Consider the following 16,855-nt stretch of genomic DNA (forward strand, 5'->3'; position numbering starts at 1 on the left):
AGCAAAATTCAATCAAAGAAAACAGAGAAAGTAGTCATAACAACACATATGAAGAAGGAAAATATCCAAGGAAATATACGATTGGCTGGATCATAATCCTCAGGGATTTGGTGGTTCCATGGCTGTCGAGATTTTTAGATCTCTCTAAAGCTTTAGGAAAGTTGTGGAGATAGCAGAGAGATGAGTAGCAGAGAGATGTGGAGATAGCAAAAACTTATGATTAGAGATATATCATGGTCGCTTGCATCATGGTCGACTGAAACATGATTAGAGATATATCAGTATCAAGAAACATGGAGAAGATCCAGAAACACAAATATGAAAATCTGGAAACTAACTTACATTCACATCCGACCCAGATCGGAGAAAAAAACCCTAGTATTAGCCATGTTGAAAGTGATGAGTATGAGATTTTAGTGTTACTAAGATAAGATGAGATCAAAGGGAAGACTACTCACACATATTTATACGGAGATCGCCGCATATCATATCGAAACGTAGCATTGAAGACGACGTAGTGGGAGAGCGAATCAATGTGATTAATCACGAAGCTTTTACGCAAAACGTTTCAGATGGTGGAAGAATCGGAAAAGTTTTATGGTCGCCGTAGCAGGAGAAGGGAGACAATCTTCTTCGTTTCTCGTCTGGTAATAGGGTTAGAGGCACTTCTCTTCGCGTCGGGCCTGAAGTCTGACCAAGTCCTTAAGCCCAGTAACATACAACGACATAAGCCCACAATGCCAAGACTTAATGAAACGCAGAGCATCATTTACCTGACACATATCGCCGTATCCTGCGTCGATTTATCTAACTGGATGCTGAGGTGGCTGGCTGAGAGGAGAAAACCATTTTTTATAGTAATAGATGTTTGGTTCTGTTTGACTGTCTTGTTAGCAACTTTTAAATAAAAAGAATGATTGTTCTAACTTTTAGGTAAACCAACTTTGACATTATAATATTATATCCTTTTTCTTGTGACTATAGAACCAAATCTTTCCTCAGATCTCAATGTCTTCTATTTTCCTTTATACACATTTCTTTTCCAGTTCTAGGAATTAGATATGCAGCATATGCTTTACACTGTTGCTGGGTGTCTACATGAAATCCACTATGTATGTATAGTCGACAAATCCAAGACTAAGTAGATACGTGAAAAGATGTACATTAGATATTTTTACTAGACAGGAACATATACACATAAGAGTGTTAATTGATAACAATCAATGAAAACACAGAAAAATATACTAAATGCAAGAATCAAGAAAAAGACATTTAAAGCTTGAGGGATAAGTCAAGATTCTGCTTCTCTTCCTGAATTGTGCTTAACAATCCTTCGTCTCCTTGCCATTGTTCAAGAGTCAGTGACCCTACTAGATTCCTTCCTATGTTGCTCGATGATCTAGCCATGTTATTGGATCGTGAAGTTACTGAAGGGCACATCATCATCGTCTGATGCTGCTGCTGATTATGATGAAAATGAAAATGATCCATTGAAGAAAGTTTACCTATTGTTGGTTGTTGATCAAGTGGTAGTCTTGACCAGTTGATATGACCACCAAACCCGTTATATGAACTTATATTGTGGCTCATCGAGTGCGCTTGGATCCCCAAAGACCTGTTATTGTATTGTCCATGGAAAGAAACTGGAGAGAAACCGTAAGGATGTCCAAAAGCCGAAGCTGATGCTGCCATTCGCTGCCCTCTCTTTGCCAACGTCCTCTCTCTCTTGTGTGCGTTTTGGTGACCACCAAGTGCTTGTGAGCTATAGAAAGATCTTTGACAGTAGTTGCATGAGAATAGTTTGTGTTCCGTGGATGTAGCCGACCCGTTATAACTCTGGTTAACATTGATACTCGTGTCTATGCAGTCGAGGAGACTGAGTTCTTGAGTAGAATCATTTACGTCTGTTTCTTCACCTTTAAAACTCTGTTCTTGGCTCTGGTTTAGAGAATCTTGACATGGAAAAGCTGTGGAGGAAGCCATGCAAGAGGGATCTGAAGGCAGTTGCTTCTCCCTAGAAATGTCCATGAGGGCTAAAAAGAGAACATATTATTTTTTCTTTTCCAAGTGATGATTTCTTCTCTCTCTCTTTCTATTATTAATAGCTAGTATGAAAGAAGCTTTATATCTGTAAACAGGAGCAGGAGTATATGGTATTAGAAAGGAATAGACAAAGAAAACAATGCCCTAATAGCAAAACAGTTTCTTAGATATTTTTGTAATAACAAGTATTGGACCAAAGTACTATGGAGATGAGAGCGATAGGTCGGTTTGGTTTGCTATCACACACTTTTCACAAAACACTTAAAAGCTAGCTTATTGGAACTCCGCCATCTACATTTATACCTTATATAAATATACGTTAATAACCCAATCCTCATGACAGGTCATCAGGTTAGTCCTTGGCCCTGATCAATAAGTTGAAACTGGTAAGTTGGTATATGTGCAGTATTTTCTTTAAGTGGATTACAAACGACAACTGAAAAAATGAAGCAGTGCTCAAAACAGTTATGAAGCTAGTACATCTGACGAAATGACAGGAGAGTAAAATGACAATAATTTTTAAAGGATTGATGTCAAAATATATATGTACTGGAAATGGACCATCTAAATTATTTTCAGGTCAGTTTATGAATACTTTATGTAACTCCACGTGGTAAGTGGCCATTTCTGTCTCCTCTAGCTTCTCTTGTGGGTCTTTCCTTCAATCTTTTTTTCTTCTGCTCTTTTGTACTCTCTATTACGAGACCAGACCGTAGATCAAACTAGTTACAGAGTATATAGCGTTATTCGGATTTAGTCAAGCAAGTGTATGCCCCTCACCCTGGATATTTTGCTATCATTACTTTTTTGACATTTTATAATTAGTTGTGTTTAGTAAGAAATCATCCAGGGAGATCTACACCAATATATTATATATCATCTTGTAAACCACACTTTCCGAGAACAAATTCTCCATGATTCCAAAATCGAGTTTTGATTAAAAAAACTAAAACATCAGCTCTGATACCACCTGATGTAGCAAAATGTACGATAACACAATTAACCTATTGATTCTTAGAATAACCAGGAAACGTTGTTTTCTTGAAATCGTCGGGAGTCTCACACAAACAACATGGGTGATAATCGGTTTGAAAATCTCTTTATTTGATTAATGATAATCTTGGGCAGATCTGTTTCAATATTATGTGTGATCCATTTTATTATGTATCTTAGTGAGATACTTTAACTAGAACTATATGACTTAAAAATAACTTATCTTTTGTCCAAAAAGAAAAAAAAGAATAACTTCTCTTTATGAGAGAGATCAACCTTTTGTTTGTGTGAAACGTTAAAGGAAAAAAAATATTTATGAAACTTCCACGCTCTTCTTTCTTTATCATCTAAAGAGGTTTGTAGATCATTCGTCAATACAAAGTTTGGTTTCCCCCTTAATTTTATCATGAAATACAACTAGGTTGCATGGAGAAAGTCGCTTTATTCCACCAATCAGAACTTCTCTTTTGAACACCACGTCAGCAACATAAAACCCACTTTGGCACTGAGTAAAGGTTATTTTATTATGATTTCTTAATCAGCATCTTCGCCTGGGGGTTATGTTATAACTACAAACAAGCTTATGCATCTCCATCCATATTCCATTTTAATTTTCCTTTAAAATGGAATAAAATTGAATATGGAGTAAAAAATGCTCCATATCTCATTCCATAAATGGAGTAATATATTTTTTTTTTCATCACTCCATTATAGAATAGGATTGTACCAATTTTACTCCAATTTTACTTTTACTCCATTTTGAAAAAAAAAATAGAATTTTAATGATCTAATACACTAGTTACTATTTCCAAAACTTTAGCTTAAACTTATTTAGCAAAGGATGTACTTTCTTTAGCTTGTAATGAATATGGAATATCTAATGGTTAGATTGTGTAATTGTCGTTTGGCATCTGCGACCATACTTGGTGGGTCCAACGTTACTAATGGCCGACACGGAAATGGTAAAAGCTGATTCAGAGTTTTCAATTGCAAATTCACTATTTTTGCTTATACTTATAGTGCATACATGGTGGGGATGTTATATTCTAAGTTATATTAGTACTAGTACTATATCTCTAACTCTCTGTTAAAGAAGTCCCTAGCTTGCTTGTAACAGCAATACAATGATCTGAATTTTGGACTGGCAAGTAATGTGAGTCGCCCGAAGCTTATTATTGTTGCCCAGTATGCAGACTGTGACAGACTAGATATGCATCATATAAGCTTTATATGTTATATGTTTCTGAAAGAAAATAAAAAAGGTTAAAGAGAAAACGGAGTGGGGAAGATGTAAGATATGTAGAAACACATCCCCAACATGTAATTATACAAATGTCTAATCATATATTAACCAGGTCTACTTTTGGTGTCTTCATCCAAAACTTGAGTTAATGTCTTTCAAAAGGTTTTTTCCTTTTTTTTTTGGAAAATCCTACAAACCAAACATGCTCCAAGTGATTTCCGGATTGGATTGCATACATAGTAGTTTACTACGAGAATCTCAACATCTTTGGAATTTAGAAATGACAAGCCAAGGCCATAAACAAGTAAGTAACCTTTTGGGAGATATTGATAAGAGTATCAAGAGGACTGACTATTCTACACCTGATTTTTTCTGATCTACAACAGCTTGCAAGAATGTAAAAGCAGCAAATCTCAGATACCATTGTTTTCCATCAGCTTGCGGGTTTAGCGAGCGCTCCTGCAGCAAACAGCAGATTTCTCCGAGAAAACTGTACCAATGTAAACACACACACACAAAAAATAAAAAGAGTTTTAGCATATGCTTGATCAGAGAACTTTGTAATACTATTAAGCACACGCCCTCGAACTTTGGTTCTAATACAAACTTACTCTGAGAGCGTGAACTGGTGTGGACTTGGTGGGGAAAGTCCTGAGCGAGCGCAGTCTGTTCGAGTTTCCATTTCTGATCAACAATAAATGATAAAATCATTTTTAACAAAACAAACTAAAATTCAAAGGGAACAATGATACAGTTTTAGGATGGAGTAAAAAACTCACTTTTCCTCGGCCTTGGTCAATTTGGTACTTGAGGTGACGTCCCACAGTTTCACTGTGCAGTCCGCAGATCCAGAAGCCAGAAGAGACCCCTCGCCGCTGTAACAGAAAAAAAAAACAGGTTAGTAGTTCTTGGATCATTGGAAGTGCAGTTTGCGGGTTCACTATGCCAACCAAGCCCAGCGACCCTATATCTCTCTCCACAACCTATAACGAGAATCCTCCCTAACTGAGTGATAAAAGAAAATAATTTCCTGCTTATCTCGCTGTCTCACCTGTAAGAGAGACTCCATACACATGAATTATGGCCCATGAGAGGTGTGATGCAGCGAGCTGTTGAGAGGTCCCACATCATTATAGTTCCATCTTCATCACCAGAGGCCATATACCTCCCATCTGGAGACATCGCCAATGACAAAACCATGCTCCTGTGTCCAATGAATATCCTGACACATTCTCCTGTTTGAACATCCCAGAGTCTAACCGTCTTATCACTAGAACCGGTTGCAATGTAGTTACAATTGGGATGCCACTGTACACACTGAAACAAGGATTTTGACAAGTACATGAAAGGCACATCAATAGTTATCCAAATGGAAACTGAGATCGCTTATTTGTATTACTGTCAATCCAAATAGTTAAGTAATCCAACGTAACCTTATGACTTCAAGGAGCTTAAAGACAATCTCTAAATCAACTATAAACTGGTAGTTTTCTCAAAAAAAAAACTATAAACTGGTTGATTCGTAACTTATGATTGCCAGGGCCAAATTAAAATATGAAAGGCTACTAAAAGTCAATAAACAATGCAAAGTGTTAGCTAAACCATTTAAACTGTGACACAGTAAACTAATGCCGTGCATGAATTAATAACTCAAACGGTCCCTTTTATTTAAACTCTATAAATTAAAACCCCAACGATCAAGATGAGGGAGACGCTTACATCAACATCAGATAGATGCCCTGCCATTATCCGCAGAGGTTGTACTCGGTCCATTGACCAAATCCGTGCAGTGCGATCATGAGAACAGCTTGCAAAGTAATGCCCAAAAGGGCTAAACTGCACCATGAAACGAGTATATATATACATGACCGTTCTTCATAAATTCCAGTTAATGTAAGACAAAGGTGTGAAAATTGAACAGTTATACCTGGACATCCCACACAGGGTAATTGTGACCTTTGTAGCACACAAGATTGGCATTTAGTTGTGTGCTCCACAGCCGTACTGCACTTATGAATACATGGTTGGTAACTAAGAAAACTCCAAACTAATGACGGAGTATATGGATATGTAGAGTGAAAGACATATACATACTCGTTGTATCTGCTGAAGAAGATAATACAAAATCTCCAGGTGGACTGAAAGTGGCCGAGTAAACTGGCCCTGAGTGACCCAGTAATAATGTATAATTTCTTCTGCCATTTGGTCCAACGTTTTGATCATTTGTATCACTTTCACCTTGCAAAGCACCTGAACCAGACAGCATTAGTGTCCATAATTTCTCATGGAAACAAAAACAAGAATCATTAAAACAACAAAACGAACAAGGGAAATGTATGAAGAATGTATCCTTTTTAATTGCGGATGTCAAATAATTGTTATCACAATGAATATCATTAAAAACATACCACTGCCAGCTTGTCCTATCTTCGCCATGTCCCAGACCTGAACACCATAATCGTCAATTAGGCATCATTTCGGAGAGTAAAAAAACAAAACCAAAGAAACATATACAACCATTCAAGAATAAGAACCTTTATTGATGAATCTGAGAACCCACCAGCAACCAGAGAACCATCATGAGATATAGATGCACAGTTTAACCTGGGGGACGATAAATGAGTGAGCAACAAGTTGCAAATAAACAGCAAAACATTAGGAGGAGATGACGACATTACCCGTTATGAGTATTAACAAATGTATAAAAGCTGACAGATGGCATTGCAACACTACTCAACTGCACACGGTTTCTCAGGTCTTCAAGGATGGATTCCTCTACATCCGTTGACCTGACATAAAGAAAATTTATATGGAAAAAAATCTAAGTTACAGTAGCTTAGTTTGTCACACCTACTATATTTATTTTCTCCTTTAATCAGTCATGCATCGTCCATATATATTGTCTGTTCATTACTCTTTCATAAAATCCTAACATAAGAAAATGAGTAAGGGATTCGAAATTACATGACTGGCAAGGCAAGTTCCGGTTTCACACGTGGTGCCGGCGATACTATGCTGGTCTCCTGACGTGCAACTTTTGCTGTTGCATTTCCTGCTTTGTCCTTCTTTAACTTTTTTAAGGAAGAGCCTTGCTTTCCAATTTCGTTGGATCTTTTCTGAACACGGTATCAACTGACGAGTGAATATGGAACTTTTCGTCCAGAAAATTATTTATCTAAGTTGAAGCTACTTATCACCTTACTATCATCAATGTCCCCGTCTTTACTTTCTCCTTGTCCCTTCTCAGAATCAGACAGTAGACTTCCCGTCTTCTCGAGGCGATCTTCCAGCGAGTCTTCAAGCAACTATGAAATAAAAATGCATTTGTAGTTAGTGACTTCGCAAATATAAGATCTTCGCTGGGATGAGGTATAAACTATTATCCCTCCAGAAAAAAAAGAGAGAGTAAGGAGCTTTAAGAAAAATACATACTCCCCACTGTATTTCTTTTTGATTGACGTGATCAGCTGTCTCCTGAAAACTTCCAACAATGGTGACAGCGTCTATGTCATCAGATGAGGAATTAGGCTGTCCCGAGTAGACTGTAACAAATGACCCACAGCTGGATTCAGTCTACTACTCAGATATCTGCTACATGCTTAGGCACATATACGAGAAAGGAACACAATTACCTTGGAAATTGATGTGCTCGTTAATAATACCGAGCATTAAAGTAGATTCCGTCCTATGTAGATACTGAAGCAACAGATCATACGAATACTGCAACATTAAGCAAGCACATTAGAAGTCCGCAGCCATGGAATCCAATTAATCAGACCAGAAACCTCGAAGCATTTGCCAGTAGTAACAACAGCTAGTAATCATTTTCCACTTTAGTTTTACCTGACAAATCTTGATGTTGACCTTGCTTTGTCTAAGAGAACGAGCAAACTCCATCTCCTGATAAGAAACAAGGTCATAATAAGACAGTTGAAATAGGAAAAATAAAAAAAGAATCCTTTATCAATATTATAAAGGTTAGCTTTAAAAACCTCTAGATGAGAAGGAACAAGAACGCCTTCCAGCTTCTGAAGATCCCTTAAATGTATCATTTCATGATCTCTGCGGAAGCTGTTGAAGAAGGATCTCGCTGGAACACAAGGAAAAAAAAAACCTATGCTTAGAAAAAAGAACTCAGAATGTTGAGAATTGTATAACTGAAAGGTTACCTTCTTGAGTGTGCCCTTTACCAACCAGGTCCATGTAACAATGAATAAACACTGGATACATCACTCGCAGCAATTCATGCTACAAAATCCGAAGCAGCTCATCAGTTAACGGTTAGAAAATGAGACCTAAGAAACATGGCCAAAGGGAGAAAAGATGCTGACTTTATATAGATCCAACGAGTTATAAGCCCATGACCTAAGTTTGCTGTAACCGTCCCGGTACCGAGTTGGATCATTCTCTGATCTGCGAAAAAAAAAACAAATTGCATCAACAAACCCTTAATTTCTTCCCCTAATCACTTATAAATTGATAGAAAATTTCTCAACAGTTTTACATTACAAATACTTAGGGTTTCAAATTCCCCACACACACACAAAAATTCCCCAAATCAAGGGAGATAGATTACTGGGAGAAGGAGCGGATGAGCTTGGTGAGCTCAGGATCGTTATGGTAATCCGTGGAATTGAAGGTGCCACCATTGTTGTGGTGAAGAGCTTCTTGAAGCTGTTTAGCTGCGCTGTTGAAGCCCTTCTTCTTCAAGTAGCCCATTACGAACTCGTCTACTTGCTCTGGATCCATTCTTCTTCTTTCTTCCTCTCTCTCGATTCAAATCTCTTCTCTATCTCTTTCGCTCACTGAGTTCTTCTTCTGTTCTCAATTGGTTGCTTACCTTCCGTCAAATCTCGGGTCTGGTGAAGCAATTTCGAGTAATCTCAAGGCCTTTTGATTAATGGGCCGGTTCTAATTGGCCCACTAAATTTACTTCCGGTTTAGATATACCGATGGGTAATTCTGCCGTTTTCGAGTTTTGATCACAACAGATAACAATGACCGCAATGTTTTATTTAATAAGTAAAAAGACCATAATACCTTAGATACAAAAAAAAATAAAAAACAAAAAATAATTAAAAATTAAAAAAGTTAATTTTTTTATATTGTTTTAGATTATATGTTTTCAAATTCGAACTTTTTTATAATTTTTTCTTTTTTTTGAATTTTTTTTGAATTTTTTTAAATTTTCTTTTTGTAATTCGAAAATACTTTTTGAAACTATTTTAAAAAATTTTATTTTCAAATTTTTAATATTTATTTTTTATTTTATAAAATTTTAAATCTCAATCTTAAATCCCCATCTCTCAATTATAAACCTTAAGGTTTAGACTAGTTAACCATAGGGGTATAAATGTATATTTACCTCTTTAATGAAATATTTTAGTCATTTTGATCCTTAAAATCTATATTTGTGACATAAACTTTTTTAGTGCTATCATAGGGTGTTTCCCTATACGGATACCTGATGGTATTAAACTACATAAACATTAATTTAATTATATATTTCGAGAGAAAAAAATTATCAGATATAAATTTTGAATTCTTGGATTTTTTTTTTTACTTTTACCTTTCTTTTTTTCTTTATTTCTCGTTATTTTCGAATTTTAAAATATGAAAAATTGTCTGTGATAGCTTTTTTAAGTTTTTGTCACAAAAATAGCATTCTATGAAGAAAATGACCAAAATAAGTTTTATTAAAAGGTAAAAATGTATTTTTACTCTACGTTTAACTAATATAGACTTAAGATTCAGAGTTAAGGGATGAAATTTTGGGGATATGGTTCCATAGTGCTTCAACTATATAAAACCAAGGATAGCATTAACTCCACTGAGTAAGAACCGGGACAAGTTGACGTGGAACTTTCTCAGGAGACACAAGCCCATACGATTCTTCAAGATCAACATCTTCTATCTCCATTCCTTCTGGAAGCTTCCAATCAAATCGATAAAGAAGGTTGATAAGAGTCAAGTGTGCCAAAGCCATACCCATCCCCATACCAGGACACATCCTCCTTCCGCTACCAAACGGCAACAACTCAAAGTTCAAACCCTTGTAGTCAATCTCATTGTGTTAATAATGGGACACATAGAATTAATGACTAAGTTACTTTCAAACAGTATAATTTTTTTTTCCGATGAGCTGGCATAAGTTTTTTGGTTGTACATATAGGCTAAAACCGGATATAACTTATAGTGCGACACATAGGATTATTGACTAGGTTATTTTGACGATTTTTTTTTTCTTTAAAATAGAGTTAATATCGTGTGATTTGCTAGACCACATATCATATATTTCATCTTTACTTTAATTAATTCCAAAACTGAAATATGTTTCAGTTTACTAACCTCTCACATAAAGATTAATTCTTCAAAGTAATTTTGAGCTACGTAATCAAAGTAGTGAGCAAAACATGAAGAAAATCAAGAATATGAATACCCTCTTATCCAATTGTTTGATTCACATATTCATGGTAGTGTAATCTAAAACCATCAGAATTATTAACAAAACATTTAATTTATACTCCCCTTTGCTATAGACTTTATTTCTTCCGGTCCTAATAGAGATACCATGTTAAATAACCGTTGGGAGCAGCAGCAAACACCATTAACTTCTAAGGCTAACAGCTAGTTTCTTCTTCTATATATATAGACCCAATCCTTCATTCACAACATAGTTCAAATAAAACCACATCAGTTTCATACACAACATCAGTCTCATATACAAGCCTTTTCTAGGCCTGTTTTAAATGGCCAATTTGTGGCCCAGTCAAATTTACTTCCAGTATAGATTTCTCTTTGGCTATTAAACTATATAAACATTAATTTAATTATATAATTAACATTTAAATGTGAAAAATAAATTATCATATATAACATATTCATAAAAAAACTATGGAAAAAATACACTCAGCTATTAAAGGTCTCAAGTCTTTCACTCTCACCAGTGGTCTAGGAAGAACTCAAATTAGAAATTAGGGAGCAGTTTGACCCCAAAAAAAAAAAAAAAAATTAGGGGGCCAAAATGTTTCTTCTGTAATGGTGAAGAATCTAGAGAGGCTTCTTAGCTAAAAATCTAATTGAATTTAGATGACTATAAGTTTTTATACAACTATAGTGTTAGTCAATTAGTCATGTTATACATTATTTGTGATCATTCAGCAAAATACTTGTATTTCATTCATTTGATAGACTAGTTAGAACCATAAGTAACGGTCAGGGAAAGTTGCGTAGTTATCAAAGACAATGTGCTAAACGATGCATATACATATAATAGTTATATAGGTTACATCTTGAACTAGTATATAAAAACAAGGTGCTAAACGATGGATTTACAAATGATATATAGTTATTTAGGTTACATATATCTTGAACTATATAAAACCAAGGATAACATTAACTCCACTGAGTAAGGACCGGGACAAGCTGAAGCGGAACTTTCTTAGGAGACACAAGCCCATACGATTCTTCAAGATCAACATCTTCTATCTCCATCCCTTCTGGAAGCTTCCAATCAAATCGATAAAGAAGGTTGATAAGAGTCAAGTGTGCCAAAGCCATACCCATCCCCATACCAGGACACATCCTCCTTCCGCTACCAAACGGCAACAACTCAAAGTTCAAACCCTTGTAGTCAATCTCATTGTCCAAGAACCTCTCGGGGATGAATGCTTCTGGATCATTCCAAACGTTTGGATTCCTATGAACACCCCAAATGTTGACATGGATCCATGTTTTCTTAGGAACATCGTAACCCGCGATCTTTATATCCTTTGAAGCCTCTCTTGGGATTAGAAGTGGTACAAGTGGGTTGATCCTTACCGTCTCTTTAACCACCATTTTGAGATACTCGAGTTGTTCTATATCTTCTTCTGTGATATTGTCTTTGTTTTTGATCACTTCTCTTACCTCGGCTTGTGCTTTCTTTAAAACTCTTGGGTTTGTGATCATGTGTGTCATCGCCCATGTTATTGTGTGGCCAGAAGTGTCTATTCCAGCAATAAGAACATTCTGTAATAAAAGAAAAAGACAAGATTAATAAATCACTTTATACAACAAGTGAAGAATGAAGTTACATTACTTACTAGAAGAATCCCTTTGGTGTGGTTTCTAGTAAGTCGATACTCTCCAAGTTCAGCCTCTCCCCTTTCCATTTTGAGAAGCAAGGCAATGATATCATCTTTAAGACTCTCATCTTCCATATGTTGCTTTATAGAATGTTCGAAAAATGCATCCATTGCCTTATAAACCTTCTCACATTTGCTATGTAACCCCGTGACCCTATCGATGATTCGACCAATGATAGGGAGGTAATCAGCTGCTGCGAAGCTCCCCAACACCTCCATGGTTTCTCGAATGACTTCCTCGTACGTGTCCTCGAGTTTGCTCCCTTTGAGATTTATCCCAAACCCTACTCTGCATATCACACTTCCAGACAGTTTCATTAACGTGTTGCTCAAGTTAACCTTGTTCCCCAATGAAGCAGACTCCTTCACGAACTCGACCAAGGAAGCAACTTCTTCTTCTCTTATATGCCGAAACGATTGCACCCTTTTCGCCGTGTAGAGCTCAAGAACCGTCATCTTCCGTACTTCCCTCCAGTACTTGCTATAAGGAGAAAAGGCTAGGTCGTTTAAGTTGTATGAAACTCTTGCGGCATACGTCAAGTACGGTCGCGAACAACAATCTGCGTCGAATGTTCTTAAGACATCCTTCACCGTCTCTGGAGATGACGCCACGACGGTAGGCACGTTTCCAAACTTGAGAGACATGAGAGGTCCATACTTTCCAGATAGTTCGAGCATCGAACGTTGGGGCTTGGATCCTAGTTGGTGCAAGTTTCCAATTATAGGAAGTCTTGGTGGTCCAGGAGGTAGATTCTTCTTGTTCTTTCTCATGTTCCTTGCAACGAGTAACGATGCAAAGATGACGACAGCAACAATGATATACCACATAATCATCTTGCCTCCTACACAAAAAGGGACAGTTTATACAAAGTCAGTTGATCTTCATAGAAATATAAAAAAAGTTTAGTGATAGATACACAAAATAAGCATGCTATTAAGTGGATTTGAAAAAACAACTAAAAAAGCATGTTATGTGAATTAAAAGACAGAACTAGAACCACCAAGCATCACTCTAGCCGTGCGTCAACATCAGATGATTCTGAATTTTATTATAACACTCAGACATGGGAAGGAGGACACACATACATATATGCTTAAAATACTCGAGAAACCAAGCGTTTCTTCTACAGTATTGAGACATAATATAGATAGAGAGACTGAGTTCGGTAAGATTACCTTAAAGTCTTATACTTTATGCTGAAGATTTTAGAGGAGCGAGCGAGATAGAGTATTTATCTTTACTTTGTTGTGGGGTGATTGTGTTACATGCATCAGGTGGTGGCAACATATATATGTACGGAGGTTGTGTGCTTGTGTTACACGCAGCAGGAGGTTCTTGTTACACGTAGAGAGCTGTTCGTCACCACTATTATCTATTTGAGATTGGCATCAAAGATTTAGCGATCCACTTGTTATTGTATAACATTTTCAAATAGTATAGTTTTCTTCTTTTTCTCATGAACTGACATAAATTTTGTTGGTTATATATACGGGATAAAGCCCGATATAATAATAGTATTACACGTAGAATTAATGAATTAATGACTAACCTATTTTCAAATGGTATAGTTTTTTTTTTCGAGGAGCTGGCATAGATTTTTTGGTTTTATCTATATGCTACAGCCGGATATAACTTATAGTGTGACACATAGAATTAGTGACTAGGCTATTTTGACGATTTTTTTCTTTAAAAAATATAGTTAATATCGTGTAATCTGCTAGACCACATATATTTCATCTTTACTTTAATTAGTTCCAAAACTGAGATATGTTTTAATTTGCTAACGTCTAGATTAGTTCATCAAAGTAATTTTATATTTAGAGTTAAGTAGTCAAATTAGTGAGCAAAATAGGAGGAAAATCAAGAATATGAATACCCTCTTATCCAATTGTTTGATTCACAGATTCGTGGTAGTGTGACTAAAACCATGAGAATCATTAACGAAACATTTAATTTATACCCTCTTTTGCTATAGACTTTAATTTCTCCCGGTCCCAACAGAGAGACCATTTTAAATAACTGTTGGGAGCAGCAGCAAACACCATTAACTTCTAACGGCTAGTTTCTTCTTCTATATATGCAAACCCAATCATTCATTCACAACATAGTTCAAATAAAACCACATCAGTCTCATACACAACTTAACTATAATGGCTAAGATAACTCTTGTTGATACTTCCTGTCTATTATCCTTCTTCTTGTTATTGTTGGCTGATCTCTCCTGTTGCAAAGAAATTCTGGTCGGAGGCAAACACACTGCTTGGAAAATCCCTTCCTCACCCTCTGATTCACTCAACAAATGGGCTGAGAGTTTGCGGTTTCATGTTGGAGACTCTCTCGGTGAGTTTTTTTGCAAAATCTTGGTTTTCAAACTTCTGAAACTCTTTGTGATTGTGTGTTTATGCAATTTGTGGACAGTGTGGAAGTACGATGGGGAGAAGGATTCGGTTCTGCAAGTGACAAAAGATGCGTACATTAACTGCAACACCACAAACCCAGTAGCTAGCTACAGCAATGGAGACACTAAGGTGAAGCTAGAGAGATCTGGACCTTTCTTCTTCATCAGTGGCTCTAAGAGCAACTGTGTCCAAGGCGAGAAGCTCCACATTGTTGTCATGTCATCTCGTGGTGGTTTCTTCACTGGGGGCTCTGCTCCTTCTCCTGCACCTTCTCCTGCTCTTTTGGAAGCTCAAGCTGTTCCTCCTGCAACTGGTTCTGCTTCTTCTCTGACTAGTAGAGTTGGGGTTTTGGGATTTGTTGGATTAGCAATCGTTTTGGTCTGAGTTTACCTATATAGACTTTTGTTTAGATTCCATCTCTGCTTATAGATTCTTTCATCTATGAGATTGTTTTAAAATTCGTTTGGCTATTCTGAATATATACTAGATGAAAAGCTTCTTGCTAACCATAATGGCAATGTACAACATACATCGTCCCTAACTATTGGAAACAGCATCATTTGAACCATCGGCTGCTGCCATTAGAGGGCCCTTCAAACCATCTTCATTGTCACCATTATTAAGCTCACGAGCTGCCTTTTCAAGAAACTCCTTTGCAGCTGACTGAACAGACTGTTTCTCATCTGATTGGCATTTCCTCTTTTTCGCAGTTGTTGCTGAATATGTCATACTTGATTTCTCTCCTATACTCAGGTCTCTGATGTTTTGCTTTTGAGCTGCATTCATTTACCAACGATTATGAGAGAAACATGGATATATAAAGGAGAAAATAAGAGCAAAAACTGTATGAAAGGTTACCAGATGTAAGATCAGGCAAAGAGTGTTCGATGAAACGTGTAGCTGCCTGACGGTTTAAGACTGTAGTCTGACGCAACGGTTCTACGATAAACACAGAGAAACATATAAGGGAAAAGGGATCATCTAGTGGTTTAGTGGATAAAGACATTGAAAGGTAGCATTCCAGCTCCCCCCTCCCCCACACAACTTCAGATAGTAGACGAGAACAAATAGATTCAAATCAAATAAGTTTTATAGAAGGAAGTGCTTCTTGTCGGAAACAAAGTTGAAATATCAATCCATTTGAGGATAGAAATTGCTCAAAAGGAAAAAAAAGGGGAAAAGCGATATACATAGAAAATACCAACAAAGCAGTTTCTTTGATTTCAATAGACTATACAAAGTTGATGACATTGTTGGTACTGCCATGCATTTAAGACTGGTGTGTGCAATAAAGAATCATTCAACGAAGAGGTTACAATTAAGACTTAAAACTGAAGGAAACTAACAAGCACATATACTCGGATACATAGTCCCAACAGTAAAAGGTTAAAACAAACTTAAATACCCAATTCAACAGTCACAGGTAAACAAGTTTTGATCTTTACCTTTACTTCGATCCATACACCGCTGCAACTTGTCTCTGTAAACGTTTAGCCTCTCCTGAAAACAATACTACCATCAACATAACAACCAAAAAGATGCCTTTTTGATTTGCATTTGCAAACGCATAGACTCTCTACAAACACCAATTTGATTAAAGACACGAACTTTACACATACAATTTCAGATTTCACACGATGATCATCGGGGTTAACACCAGCACACCTCAGCCTCACTGGAAAACCATCTCAAAATGAACAAACTTTACGGATTAACAAGAAAGAAGAAGGGAGAAAGAGGGTTTTACGAGTGAAAATCGTTGTGGTGGATTCGGCTAGAAAGTACATAGTCTTAGCCCTCTGCAGTGGCTGCATTTGGGAAAGAGCCTCTGGCTTAGCTAAAGACGTCATCATCTGCTCGAGCTGCCGTTTCAGTTCCTCGAGGTGGGATAGAGTTTGTTTCACAGCCTCCATAGCTGACTCCGGGACAACTCCCGCGGCGGCGCTTCTACTTCCTCCTCCACCTCCTTCCATACCGAGAATTGGAATTACACACTCCGAGAGAATGGCGTCAGCATTATCAAAGATGGTGTCAAACTCAGTCAAACGTG

The 16,855-nt window shown here is 36.8% G+C and overlaps 5 protein-coding genes and 1 long non-coding RNA gene across 6 annotated transcripts; 1 reads left to right on the forward strand and 5 right to left on the reverse strand.

Moving 5' to 3' along the window:
• Positions 1-138: 138 nt before the first annotated feature.
• On the reverse strand, positions 139-641 carry LOC106316838. Its single transcript, XR_001264991.1, has 2 exons — positions 343-641; positions 139-256 (listed from the first exon to the last, which is right to left on the reverse strand). It is a non-coding gene; the product is annotated as an uncharacterized LOC106316838 (long non-coding RNA).
• Positions 642-1,162: 521 nt separating this feature from the next.
• Positions 1,163-2,198, reverse strand: LOC106316669 (zinc finger protein 3-like). Its single transcript, XM_013754552.1, has one exon. The coding sequence runs from the start codon at positions 2,026-2,028 to the stop codon at positions 1,273-1,275; it is 756 nt and encodes a 251-aa protein (XP_013610006.1). The 5' UTR covers positions 2,029-2,198; the 3' UTR covers positions 1,163-1,272.
• Positions 2,199-4,491: 2,293 nt separating this feature from the next.
• On the reverse strand, positions 4,492-9,028 carry LOC106313145 (transcription initiation factor TFIID subunit 5). Its single transcript, XM_013750888.1, has 19 exons — positions 8,856-9,028; positions 8,611-8,692; positions 8,449-8,527; positions 8,272-8,369; positions 8,123-8,179; positions 7,912-7,999; positions 7,712-7,821; positions 7,477-7,584; positions 7,244-7,395; positions 6,958-7,068; positions 6,814-6,883; positions 6,688-6,724; positions 6,374-6,529; positions 6,207-6,283; positions 5,999-6,115; positions 5,331-5,596; positions 5,059-5,154; positions 4,891-4,963; positions 4,492-4,769 (listed from the first exon to the last, which is right to left on the reverse strand). The coding sequence occupies exons 1-19, from the start codon at positions 9,026-9,028 to the stop codon at positions 4,713-4,715; spliced, it is 2,007 nt and encodes a 668-aa protein (XP_013606342.1). The 3' UTR covers positions 4,492-4,712.
• Positions 9,029-11,674: 2,646 nt separating this feature from the next.
• Positions 11,675-13,657, reverse strand: LOC106317169 (cytochrome P450 71B13-like). The gene is made up of 3 exons (XM_013755022.1): positions 13,582-13,657; positions 12,364-13,247; positions 11,675-12,289 (listed from the first exon to the last, which is right to left on the reverse strand). Exons 2-3 carry the CDS (start codon positions 13,237-13,239, stop codon positions 11,675-11,677), a joined length of 1,491 nt encoding a protein of 496 aa, XP_013610476.1. The 5' UTR covers positions 13,240-13,247; positions 13,582-13,657.
• Positions 13,658-14,466: 809 nt separating this feature from the next.
• Positions 14,467-15,221, forward strand: LOC106315845 (early nodulin-like protein 3). Its single transcript, XM_013753672.1, has 2 exons — positions 14,467-14,746; positions 14,825-15,221. Exons 1-2 carry the CDS (start codon positions 14,557-14,559, stop codon positions 15,187-15,189), a joined length of 555 nt encoding a protein of 184 aa, XP_013609126.1. The 5' UTR covers positions 14,467-14,556; the 3' UTR covers positions 15,190-15,221.
• Positions 15,222-15,252: 31 nt separating this feature from the next.
• LOC106315843 (nuclear nucleic acid-binding protein C1D-like) lies at positions 15,253-16,813 on the reverse strand. Its single transcript, XM_013753671.1, has 5 exons — positions 16,553-16,813; positions 16,425-16,480; positions 16,251-16,305; positions 15,664-15,744; positions 15,253-15,581 (listed from the first exon to the last, which is right to left on the reverse strand). Exons 1-5 carry the CDS (start codon positions 16,776-16,778, stop codon positions 15,343-15,345), a joined length of 657 nt encoding a protein of 218 aa, XP_013609125.1. The 5' UTR covers positions 16,779-16,813; the 3' UTR covers positions 15,253-15,342.
• Positions 16,814-16,855: the final 42 nt, after the last annotated feature.

This window comes from Brassica oleracea, chromosome C9 (genome assembly GCF_000695525.1).
Source record: "Brassica oleracea var. oleracea cultivar TO1000 chromosome C9, BOL, whole genome shotgun sequence".
Taxonomy (NCBI): Eukaryota; Viridiplantae; Streptophyta; class Magnoliopsida; order Brassicales; family Brassicaceae; genus Brassica; species Brassica oleracea.